The sequence below is a fragment of the Ochotona curzoniae genome, unplaced genomic scaffold, assembly GCF_017591425.1.
Source record: "Ochotona curzoniae isolate NIBS_2020 unplaced genomic scaffold, NIBS_Ocur_1.0 contig_1014, whole genome shotgun sequence".
Taxonomy (NCBI): domain Eukaryota; kingdom Metazoa; phylum Chordata; class Mammalia; order Lagomorpha; family Ochotonidae; genus Ochotona; species Ochotona curzoniae.
This window is the reverse complement of record NW_024464920.1, coordinates 26,985,979-26,998,772: the sequence shown is the minus strand read 5'-3', so window position 1 is coordinate 26,998,772 and position 12,794 is coordinate 26,985,979. Positions and strand designations below refer to the sequence as shown.

Here is a 12,794-nt window from a genome sequence, read left to right as displayed (position 1 = left end):
CTATAGCGTAACGCCATACTCACTAAGTCCCATTGAAAATGTGCTGAAAAATCTGAACTTGATAAATCAGGTCATTCACATGACTGTATGTACCCTGATACCTCAACCCCAACCAGCCAAACTGTAAAGTTAAACTCCATAGAAAACAATCATCTGTGGTATGGGACACACAGACTTTTTTTTACATGTTCGTTTCATAGGATTGGCGCATTCTCTCATGTTTATTTCTCTGCATTGCAGTAATTAAAATGTTGTGCCCAAACTGGCCATGTGTTTCCTGAATATCTGTAATGTCCTCCGGCAGGCATCTCCATAACAATAGAATCCACTCCCTGGGAAAGAAATGCTTTGATGGACTCCACAGCCTAGAGACTTTGTGAGTTGACCTTTTATTTGTTTCCCTTTTTTCAGTGTTTTCATGAATATTCTGAAGGAATCAAAATAGCCTTAAAGCCAAACTTGCTGTTAGGTTTGGCTAATTGCCCGAGTTTTAAACTGATATCCATCGTGGCCTTACCCTTTATACACACACACACACACACAGTATTTACAGACACAAAAATACACAAAGCTCTCACATAGCTAAACCATAAAATTAAGATTTTGTTTTTAACTGACTAGAGTGCTACATTAGTTAGAATCATTGTGAGTTAAATGAGATGTTCTCTACTCAACAACGACAGCTTAGAAATATGTATTTTCTGTCCAGCATGTGTCCAATATTGTCACTTAAACTTATGACTTAAGCTTTATGACTGGTTTGTGGCCTTCTCTAATGAATGAGAGAATGCAAACTAGGAAGATCAGAGTCTCAATTCAGGGATGAGCAAACATCCCATTAGGAAGCAGTAAGGATTCATACCAATGCAGTTCAACAAACTAAAGCATAATAATGGCCTCCACAGTTATTGAGCAGATCTCTAATGTGTATACATACAATCAAATATTACACTGAACACTTGGCGGCACATGCATCATTTCAATTAATTTGGAACCATTCTATGAGAGCTGCTATTATTATCTTAGGCTTGAGTGAATTTCAGTTATTTCACCAATATTGCATTTAGTTAGTAGCAGTCCTGGGATTCACTTCCTTCTCCAGTATGATTCTGAAATCATCGCTTATCATGGCATCCTACTGCCAAGTAGGTCAAAAGTAGCTCTTAATCAGTAATTTCAGCCAAAATAGAGTCCAGCCAGCTGGCCATATCCCAGACTCTGCCAGAGCCAATGTGGAAGCTTTTGAGGAGTACACCTGGATCCCCAAGCTTTTTCCAGAGAAGGAAATGCCCTGCAGTGCTTGTTGATTGAGAGAAGTATGATGAGAACAGGTTGAAAGAAGGCAGGGAGAGCTCTAAGTGTGCCCGGAGAAACAGCTGTGGCAGCCATGCTTCTATTCCTACTTTTACGTTTTTAATGCCGGAGTACAATAAATTATATAGGGCTGCTAAATGGATGTGCAACGCTGACTCCGACCAATGGTACAAACAAAAATGACCAAAGACAGAGAAGGCTTCTCCTGTGACCTTGGGGCTGTTGTCCATTTACATACAGAGCTTAGTCACTGGTACAATGCATCCTCTCACCAGGTCTGTGTTCACTGCCTCCCCAAGGGCTCACCTGTTGCGAGCAGTCTCCTTGTAGCCCGTGAACATGAATAGCTCTCCTTCCAGGGTTACATAAATCACAATGCTTTGTTTTCTGTTATGAATCAAGGATGAACTTGCCCAGGCAGGACTTTGATGGTACAGATGAGCATTTCCCATGAACTGCTAGGAAAAAACAGAGCTCTCTTATCTACACAGGGCTGAGCAGGGGATCTTAGCATTGGAAAGCACCTTCTAGTTCTTTCTAAGATGACAACAGAAACAAAAACAAGATAGGCTTTGATGGCTAAGTCCATAAATAGTGTTCTTTCTGACCAACCCTAAGTGAGGACCCAGGGTTGCATATAAATAACACAACCAAAACATTTCAGGGCAAAATTCACGTAACGTTCTGCCCTCCCCTGCCTTGCCCAGGGCTCCAAAGGATCAGAGTTATTCCCAACCTCTTCCTTTCCCTCACATGAAATCCAAGTATTTCATAAGGGCCCAATCCTTGCTTAATCAAACCAGAGCATCTGGAGAGATTTACAAACAGGAAGAAATCTGTGTGCACGAAAAAGCACTAGCTTCCTGCCTGCAGTATATAGCTTAAAGATGGTCTGTGCCAGGCAAGCAGGAATCTTGATCATGTTTAACTCAATCAAATTATCTGTCTTCAAATTAAATAACAATTCTCCACAAAGGAGAATCTAACCACATCTGATTGTCTGACCGAAAAGTTTCACTGTGTCCTCTGGGAAATCTGCAATTACTTTTTCCTACGAAGATGTTGATACAAGGTAGAGTATCTCTATAAAGCACTTGTGAGTAATGGAATTGAAAAGCCATCTGTGTCATAATGGAGAAGTGAATGCTATGGAGATCGTTTGGCCTTTCCATTTCTGTGTTTGAGGGACAGTAGCTATCTTTGCCTCCTACATGAGGGATGACATCCTACTTCTGATCTGAATCACCCTAAAGAAATTCTAGATCAGATATACTTCCTGAGAAGGTTCTGGATTACCTACCCCTCTCCAGAAGCAGCTCTCATCCTGGACTTTAGGCTGGTGGAGACACAGGTGCCCCAGTGGAGTTGGGAAGAAAGCAGTCCTCCAAGAAGCCCTGTCTCTAAAAATATGAAAGAAGGAACATGAAGAGAGTACAACACAGGGACCCCAAGGAGCACTAGTGTAAGCTGGCCACCGAGTGAGCCAGGCGCCTGTAACAAGCTCTGTCTATAAGCTGTCTGCCACCCCGCCAGGCAGGGGCCTCCCTGATAAAGCTGCTACAGTCCTCATTTTTAAACGAATCCTGTGCCATGGAGCCTTGACTCTGAATGCCTCATGGTAACTGGAATGACCATCTTAGCCTCTATTATTATGGAAGGTTGGTGGTCAGCAAGCCAAGAATACCTCTCTCCATAAAGAGAAGAAGGAAAACTTTGATCAGTGATAGAATTCTCTGGAAAAGCAAATTAACTTTGCTTGTAAACCAAGTATATAGGAGGCTGGCATTGTGGGGACAGTATCTTAAGCTACCACCTCCAATGCCAGCATCCATTATGGGCACTGCTTTGAGTCCTGGCTGTTCCACTTCTGATCCAACTCCCTATCAATTCATCTGGCAAAGAAGTACAAGATGGCCCTGTACTGAAGTCTGTGTCACCCATGTAGGACACATCAATGGAGCTCCTGCTTCCTGGTTTTGATTTGACCCAGCCCTGGCCATTTTACTTATCTTGGGGATGAACCAATGGGTAGAAGATCGAACTCTCTCTCTCTCTCTCTCTCTCTCTGTCTCTCTCCCTCCTTCCCTCCCTCCCTAATCTGACTTTCAAATAAGCAAAGCTTTTAAAGACTTTTGTATGAATATGAGTTTTTGACTGAAAAACTTATAACAATATTTGTTTTCAGAGATTTAAATTACAATAGCCTTGATGAATTTCCCACTGCAATCAGAACACTCTCCAATCTTAAAGAACTGTAAGTATTAATGGCAATTTTAATGGGAGACTTTTATTTCTTGTGAGTTTATTTTTAACAATGTGATTATTGTGCATGATATGACTTGGCAGACTCTTTCAAAAGTTCATATAAATAATAATTAACTGCACTGGAAATAAATTTTAATTCTATCACCAGCTACTATTCGTTAATATTATGATGGATTTATCTGATTATTTACATCAAAGAAATGTACATATTTATTTTTTCCCTAAGATATGCATACTCTTCCAGCATTTGTATGCATTATAGATTCCTCGGAGACCAGTTATTTGCTGAGCATATTTAAGAAATGAAATATTTCTATATTGCATAAGTCTAGAATTATATGCAAAAAATTACTACTACTCTCAACAGTACTTGTTTCCTCCAAATACATCATTTTGTATTATTCATATGTTCCACAAATCTTATTTCAATAAAAAAATTATTTTTTATTAGAAAAGCTAGTTGCCGGTCATTATGTATATTATCTTTCAGATGAGAAGATTGAATTTGGCGTACTTTGCTCTTAAAAAGATGAATAACATGTGTAAGGAATGTTCTAACACTTAGAAAGGAAAATAAATCTTGAACCTTGTTCTGCTGACTGGGTAATAAGACAGAGAGCCAAAGGAGACAGTCAGGACAGCATCACTTCTGCCTCAGAAAGCAGCCCCGAGGTGGTCCCTACTACAGCCTCTGGCCCACAAACACCCTGAAATCACTGAGTGCACTTCCGGGCCACGCAGACAGCATCTCGAGATGAGATTCGATGTGCCGTCGCAGGGTCTCTGAGCTCCAACTGCTTCCTAGAGTCAGAAACTGTGTCCCCCGAAGGAGATTACTTAAATCTACCACACTGCAACTTAAGTTAATTTTCTCTTCACTGAGTTTTAAATGGGGCCGTAATCCTCTCTCCAAAGATTATTTCCTCTCTCGGGCTATGGAACAGTGGTGCTCCACTAGATATGAATAAATGGATTATCTTTTTTGTGAAGTGTAGTAATTAATTTCAGACTCTATTCCTCTTGCAAGAAGACAACATATGACTTGTTTTTCTCCTAGAGAATAAAAAAGGGTGTGTCCGGTTCAAATGCACAGAGGAATTTTACCTTGTCCTCTGGTTATCAAAGGTGCAATTGTTGCCATAGGATGGAGATTTCCTAAATCATTTTACCTCACATGTGATTGTCTATGAATTGTTTTTCTCTTCTTCTAGAGGATTTCATAGCAACAATATCAGGTCGATACCCGAGAAAGCATTTGCAGGGAACCCTTCTCTTATTACAATGTAAGTGACTTTGGGTTTTTCCAGCCAGAATACAACATGTCTTACAGTTTCAGTATGATGAGTGATCTAGATTTTCCTGAGTTTTGTCTCATCGGTGTAAGAATTTGTACAGAGACGTGTATGTGGAAGTGTTTTGCCAGAATTTGACAGATTTTTTTTTTTTGTAGGATCTATGACTTACATTATGCCTGATATCTTCAACGGCATTGTCTCATTTCACAACAATCCTGTGGAATCTTTGATTATCTGTATTTGCAGGGAAATAAAACTGATTTTTAGAGGGTTCAATGTCAAGTACACATAGTCATAAAGGAGCGCAAGTACACCAGAAATATGAAAACAGACTTTTCCAATAATAGACTTCAGCCTAAATTGGTGGTAGGATTTGGGGAAATACTGTTTTATGCCAAGTCTCTATATCCATTCATTCTTCAATAAGCCCAAGCATTGAGTTCACAGTTGTACAAACTAAAGATATAATTTTAGAGAAGCGTAAGTGCTCTAGAAAGATATGTGTGAGAATCTACATGCTGTAAAAGAATAAAATAGTATGACACAGCAAAGTAAGGCTAGTTTTATGTCTCCAGTGTAGCACAGAAGATTGAGAGTTGAAGGTGAGAAGACACACATTTGGCTGGCTCACGCCTGTCCAAACAGCTTTGAAGGACAGCATTGTCCTGGCCCCTCCATGTGTGTTCTTTCTCTCCAATGAGCAGGAGGAAGGAGGAGCATAATTCTGGGGCACTCCTTGGCAAGTCCTGTGTCAACCTGCTGGAGGGATGCTCCAGAACCACCTGGCATTTGTCACAAATGAGCTAGAGTCCCAAAGATCCCCGCCAGCTAAAAAACAAACAAGTGAAAGGAAACCATTCCTTGTTTCTTAAATATCTTGGGCATATTTTGGCTCACTAGAGGTTTCTGAGTATTCATCAATGAGCATCCCTCCTGCTCTGGGAGCGTTTACATATTAAGAGGTTGGCAGATTGTCTTTCTTCCCCCTTCTTTTGAGCGCCCAGGCTGGCCTTTAACCACCTCCGCAGGAGGAATGACAGCCCCACTGGAGTCACATTTCACTCCCCTCTCTACCTCCAGTTCTGCTCTCTGTCACCAAGGCCCCTTCCCGAGTCCTGGCACCTTACCCAGTTGCCCTTCTATCTGTGCAGTCCCCGTCCTATCTAATCTGTCTTACCCCCAGCTGGGCAGGTCTGAAGTTTCTTCCAGGTCACCCACATGTGTAGCAGGGGCTTACGCACTTGGATCATCTTCTGCTGCTTACCCAAACCCCTCAGCGGGGAACTGGACCAGAAGTGGAGCAGTAGGACTCCAGCTGGAGCCCCTATGGGATACGGCTTTCCCTGCCATGGTGCCGGTCCCTCCCTGAGCTTTTTGAAGGTGACTCATTCTAGCTGTGGCTCACTTATCAACTCTCTGATGTCAAAGGGAAAGGAGAGATCTGAGGGTAGGAGAACACAAGACATGAGTTTTTGGAGGAACAACGATGTCCCAGTTACTGTGCCACAATAGCAACTAAGTATGATTATCATCTCAGTTTGACAGGTTAGGAAACGGAGGCTCCGTGATTGCCGCAGTGTCTGCATCTGTTTTCTCCTCCCAAGTGCAGACAAGTGTATCTGCACGACAGGTCTGAGAATCTTGTTGGGTGGGTTAGTGGAGACATGGGCAGATACAGGTGTTTTCCCAAATAGAAAGTGATATGCTCTTCCACATTTCTGTTTTTGTTTTGTTTTGATTTGGTTTGGTTTTTTATTTGAAAAGTGTGTTTTACAGAGAAGACACAGAAAAATCTTGCCTCCACTGCTTCACTCTCCAGATGGCCACTGTGGCCACACCTGAATTGATCTGGAGCCAGGAGCTGGGAGCTTTTTCCAGGTCTCTCACATCCGTGCAGGATTCCAAGAGCTTGAGCCATCCTCTGCTGCCTTCCCAGAACATAAGCAGGGAGCTGGATCAGAAGTGGAGCTGCCAGTTCCAAACTGGTGCCCATATGGAATGCCAGTGCTGCAGGCAGAGGATCAGCTTCCTACACAACCACATCTGCCCTATTCCTACTTGTTTTATCTTATTCCAAGTTCCTTTGTGATATGAACATTTAATTACTGCTATTCAGACCTGCAGTATCTATAATAATGCCAGACACGGAGTAGACATCTTACGATAGCTTCTTTAATGAGTCAATCTTTAAATTCTCACAGCACCTAATCTCATACTTAGAATGTAATAAACACCAATAAATATTTGTTGAAGTGAAGGGGTTTTTGTTGTGGCTCATCAGGTTAAGCCTCTACCCAGAATGCCAGAGTCCCGTGTGGAAGCCAATTCGAGTTCTTACTACACTTTTGATTAACTCTCTGTTGATGTACCTTTGGAGGGCAGCAGGAGATAGCCCAGTGACTTGTGCCCCAGTAGTCCTATGGGGGACTTGGCTGATGGGGCTGCAGGTTCCTGGATTCTGCCTGATACAGCCCCAGACATTGCGGCTGTTGGAGAATGAACCAGCAGATGGAAGATCTCTCCCTTTCTGTCTCTCTTTCTGTAACTTTCCTTTCAAATCAATCAATAAATCTAGAAATATGTATATTTGTAGAATTTTATTGAACTAGCAGGCTGTCTTAGCTGAGACAGCCTGCTTTATTTATTGACTGACAAAAAGCCTCTGTAAAACAAAAAGTTTAATCTATTTCTTTTTATTGTATTTGAAAGGCAGCAAGAGTGAGAACTTCTGTGTGTTCATTCCCCTCATGCCAACAGTAGCCAGCATGGGCCAGGCATGTGCCAGGCAGAGGCCAGGCAGGGGCCAGGCAGGGGCCAGGCAGAGCCTTTCGAAGTCTCCCTCGTGGCTGCAAGGGACTGCAGTGCCTTTGCTGTCCTCTGAGGAATGCACAGTGGCAGGAAGCTGGAGCAGAAGCAGATGAGCCCAACCTGGAATCGGCACCCAAGCAGCAACCCGACCAAGGTCTCACTGCCCCGAAGTATTCTTAGGATAAACAGCATCTTCCTGCGAGAGCAGTCATTAGTGGAGGACATTGTAATGCTGGAAAAAACCATGTTGGCTTATTTCCTATATTTTTAAAAGTCTCTTGTGGGTTTTATAGTAAGATTTGACCTGCAGAAAGAAACTTCAATAGAGATATATAAACTTCATCTTTCCTTAATTAATGATACAACTTCTAGCTCCTTGAATTACTTTTTTGCCATTAAATGGATATTCAAGAAATGTTGGATGCGAAGGAAGTTAGGCACAATTATACTCCATTCACCTGCTTTTCTCCATCACAGTCACTCATATCTGCCTTACAGACAGAAATTTTGTGTAGTAACCTAGGCAGATGTTACACAGCTGGGAGAAAAGTAGTCAATAACTGCTGGGCATTCTAGGCCTGGCGAATGCCAAAATTGTTAACTATACCAATATGCCAGCACGGATGCCTATTCTATAATAGACAGATAAATACATAGATAGGTAGATATAGATATAAAATATATAAACATTCTATACATAGAGAGATTTTTTTTAAAAGATAATATATGGGGAAGGCAGAGGACGCTAGGCCAGAATACACCACCACAGTCCCCAGGAAGGGAGGGTTTCAGATTGTTCAGGGAAGGGGCCCTGGGGACGTTTTGGAGTGGGACAGCTGAGGACATGTTTGATAGGGTAGGCGTGACTTCTGAGCTCTTCCACAAACAGGCCACAGCACTCACAGTTAGGCGAAGGAGTGAGGTAGAGTGGTTTAGAGGGGGAGAACGGATGTCTGGGTCAGGCCAAGGCACCTGCCTATGTGGGAGACCTAGGATGGGCTAAATCACATCACCCCCTGCCCTCTGGTGCACACAAAGGCTGAGGTCAGGGGGCATGCCTGGCTGGGCTAGACAGTGGTACCCAACCACAAGTGTTGGAGCAGGGGGAGGACTGCGCTGGACAATGCTGCAGCATGCGTCAATGTGGGTGAGATGGGGCTGAGGCGGAACTGATCACTCTGCCACTATGGGCATTGGCTGGAGCAGGTGATGAATCAAACATGTCCCTGCATTGGCTAGCACATGCAAGAGTCAAGTGTGAGGTCACTACAGGCAAGGTGGTGGACTCCCCAACTAGATCACTGGACTCAAACCCCAGTCGCAGGAAAAATCACAATATACGTGTTACAAATTTAAGGTGCATGTATCAGGACTAGGCCTCCTCTGTTACTGAGGCCTGCACAGTGGACAGCATGCCCAGATGCATACAGAAGACAGAATAACCAGCTCATCTAGGCCAGCAGAGGATTTGGAGTGAAATCTCTTGCCAAAATCGTAATGTAAGTCAAAATAATTTGCAGGGAGTGGACATTTTGTGTAGCAGTTAGTTCACCGCTTAAGATACCTGCATGCTGAGGCCAGCTTCATGGCATAGGGTTAAGCCACCACCTACAATACTAACATCATAAATGAACATGAATTCAAATCGGCGGCTTCAGTTCACATCCACCTTCCCGCTAGTGCTCGTGGGAAAGCAGCAGAAAATGGCCCAAATGGCCCATGAGGAAGACCCAGACATAGGTCTTGGCTTCTGGCCTCTAAACTGGTGATTAAAGATCTCTCTCCTCTCTTTTCCTTTCCCTCTTTCTTTCTGTAACTCTGCCTTTCAGATAAATAGATAAATCTAACAACAACAAAAATACCCAAAATATCCTCCTACATTGGAGTACCTGGAATCAATTCCCAGGGCTGACCCTGGGAGACAACAGTGATGGATGACATGATCAGGCTCCTGCCAATCACAAGTGAGCACCAAACTGAGTTCCTGGCTCCCACTTGAGTGCCAGCCCAGCCCTGGTCATTGTATCCATTTAGTAGCAAGCTGACAGATGGGGGCTATGTGTCTGTCAGCCTATCTCTGCTTCTCTTCTTCCCAAACAAAAGAAAACAAACCAGAAACACTTCAGGTTTGCCTAAAACCAAACAATCGGGAATGTTATATAATACTGCATAATGAAAACAACCGAAGTACCTGTAATGTGTTTGTTTAAATCACTTGTGTTTTGTACTAAGGCACTGGTGTTTGGATTTCTTTTTTCAGACATTTTTATGACAATCCCATTCAGTTTGTTGGAAGGTCTGCTTTTCAACAGTTGCCTGAACTGAGAACACTGTAAGTTTCCGTTCCCCTTGGGGTCACTCTTGCCCACAAGGTTGTTGCGAAGAGCAAAGGAATACTGTAGACTGAAGCACTTTGAAAATGGCACCAAATATTGCTGCCTTCCAGAATCCTCTCCCAATAATATCACATATTCTGCCTTCTAGGACCTTGAATGGAGCCTCACACATAACTGAATTTCCTGATTTAACCGGAACCGCGAACCTGGAGAGTCTGTAAGTTGACTTGCAGGGGCCATGCGGTGCCCCTGGAGGCTGATCAGTCTAAAAGCCAGTGAATCAAAAGCTGTCACTGTGTGATGCCTGAATGAAAGACTTCTGTCTGGTTTGTGTTTTCACAGGACTTTAACCGGAGCCCAGATCTCCTCTCTTCCTCAAACCGTCTGTGACCAGTTACCTAATCTCCAAGTGCTGTGCGTATCAGTAAGGCAATAATGTTGTGTAAACAGGCAACTTCCATCTGTGGGTGAAATAGCAGTCATTACTTCAATAATACTTTAAAAGGGGGAGAAAGTTCCTTCCTCTCAGGTCTCCAGGAGGTCAGCCTCCTTTTTCTGTCTTTGGTTCAGGCTCCTTGGGATGACCCCGTAACCATAGCAGCATCCCCTTTGTTTCCAGTCCCACAAGGTCTCCCGTTAGAGCTCCAGGTGACACATGCTTCCTTTCAGAAAGTGGATATGGACAAACCAAAACAACTAACTTCATTTCCCCTCTCAAGACTTGTCAGAGCAAAACAAAATCAGAACCTGACACGAATGCCAAAATGAAAAATTAAGCCATCAAACTCACACAAACCTAGATAAAGGTGACAAGACCTACATCCGGTGTAGTTGTGGTATCATGTTCTAGCGTTTACCTAACAGTTTAAACGGTTTGTTGGCTTAGTATTCCTGCTGCCACCCCTCCCACACCATCTTTTCCTCGCATTATGAAAAGTAGTTTGTAGGAATTTGAAGAACCTTGTTTTGGCTTTCCATTTTAGCCTTCTCCCTCAATTCCCATTCAGCTCCGTTTTATCCTCTCAAATATGATTGGGACTTAGTGAAATGTTCCGTAGCCTCTTGCCCTGGCTATACTCACATAGTAGGTACCTGTCACAGTTGAAGGCACTTCATTCCACCACAGGCTTTACATAGAAACAGAACCTACAACCAGTGCTACAAATGTTAAGCAGAAGAACATGAATGCTTGCTGTTCTTAGAAGCAAAACTTGAAGCTAGTCACTGTGGGGCAGAGTGTTAAGCTGCCACCTGCAATGCCAGCATCCCATATTGGCTCCAGTTTGAGCCCTGACTGCTCCACGTCTTATCCAGTGCCACGCTGATGTGTCTGGGTAAGCAGTGGAGGAGATCCAGGAGAAGCTCCTGGCTCCTAGCTCTGCCCCCAGCCATTGCAATCATTTGGAGGAGTGAACCAGCTGATGGAAGCCCTCTATCCCTCTCTCTCTGACTCTTCCCCTTCTTTTTCTTGCCCTTCCTCCCTCTCTGTAACTCTGCCTTTCAAATAAATAAATCTTCACAACAAAAACATAAGCAAACTGCAAACAGTGCTACCAAGGATCAGCAGAAAAATGTGACTGTTCTTCTCCATGATGTTCTTGCCGTTCCCCATCCTCCCAGTGCCAGGGCCCTTCAGATCCCTGCTGTCAATGACATACAGGTGCAGTGGACTGCCTAATCACCTAGCAGACAGCCCCTCATGTCTGAAGGCAGAGGGAGGAGTACAGGGTCCTTGTTCACCATCCCTCAGCATCCCCAAGAGGTTTAGATACAGATGAGAAAACAGAATTAGGGAAGTTAAGCATATTTCTGAAAATGGCAAGAAAGTAGCAGAATTCCATTTCAACTATAATCAGTTTTTGAGTAACTGCAAGAAGCTGGGTATATACCAGATGGTAGAAATGTGAGGGGTTATCTTAGAATTCTGCCTACCATACTCAGTTTCTTGAGGAAACTGGTTCCATAACATGACTAGAATTTCACATATTGTAGCTAGTAGGTAAGAAACCAGTTTTTAAGTTGTTCTGTCTCCACTGTGTCATGATGACTGTTAACTCAGAGACTGGGCAAATGGAGGCTGACTGGCAAGCTAGCTAAGAGCCAAGACTCCGGAGCCTAGTTTTCTGACTCTGATATAGCTCCCCATGTGTCAGTAAAGAACTTTATCAGTTTATTAGGCCTTCCGGGGCTCAGTGTCCCCACCTTCAGAGGATCATCATGAAATGATCATGTGACAGACACTTAGAGCAACACCCGAGACATAGTGAACTCACAGCCAAGGTTAACCCTCATTTCTTTCACACCATTATTCTTTCCTTAAGTTCATATTTGAAAAACTTAAAAGAACACAAATACATTAATGCCAGTGTCTTGCCATTTTAAAAGCATTTTGATGTGTAATATTTATTTCTTCTTTTCAATACCTCTTCAAGATTGGTCATGATTTCATTTAAGAAAAGAATTGGAAAAGACACCAATGCTTTGGCCAGGATATCAACCAAATAGAATTAGTTGAAGTTGAGAATAGACCCTAGGACCCTGTATGTTTCCCAGAAATAGAAGTCTGAGAGTTCCCCTCCTTTGGTGGAAAATTCCACTGACTGACTACAGGAGGAAATTTCATTGTGCATGGGTGATTTTTGGCCCAACGTGTCTTCACCTACTTGGGATCTTGGTCCATCAGACTATGTGTGGCTTTCCCCTTTTTCTAGCTAATGACCATAGGCCAGTTATTTCATATCACATTTCATTTCATTTTATAGTCAGACTCTCATAA

The 12,794-nt window shown here is 43.1% G+C and overlaps 1 protein-coding gene across 3 annotated transcripts in view; it reads left to right on the top strand.

The window, feature by feature from the left end:
* The window catches only part of LGR5 (leucine rich repeat containing G protein-coupled receptor 5), a 117,813-nt gene that overhangs the window by 93,309 nt on the left and 11,710 nt on the right, over positions 1 to 12,794 (top strand). For 2 of the 3 annotated variants that reach the window (XM_040981722.1, XM_040981742.1), the window contains 6 exons: positions 305 to 376; positions 3,500 to 3,568; positions 4,791 to 4,862; positions 9,943 to 10,014; positions 10,167 to 10,235; positions 10,361 to 10,432. In XM_040981722.1, the coding sequence (XP_040837656.1) occupies positions 305 to 376; positions 3,500 to 3,568; positions 4,791 to 4,862; positions 9,943 to 10,014; positions 10,167 to 10,235; positions 10,361 to 10,432 (426 nt within the window). The remainder of the gene's footprint in view (positions 1 to 304; positions 377 to 3,499; positions 3,569 to 4,790; positions 4,863 to 9,942; positions 10,015 to 10,166; positions 10,236 to 10,360; positions 10,433 to 12,794) is intronic. The other variant, XM_040981731.1, reaches the window with a different exon arrangement.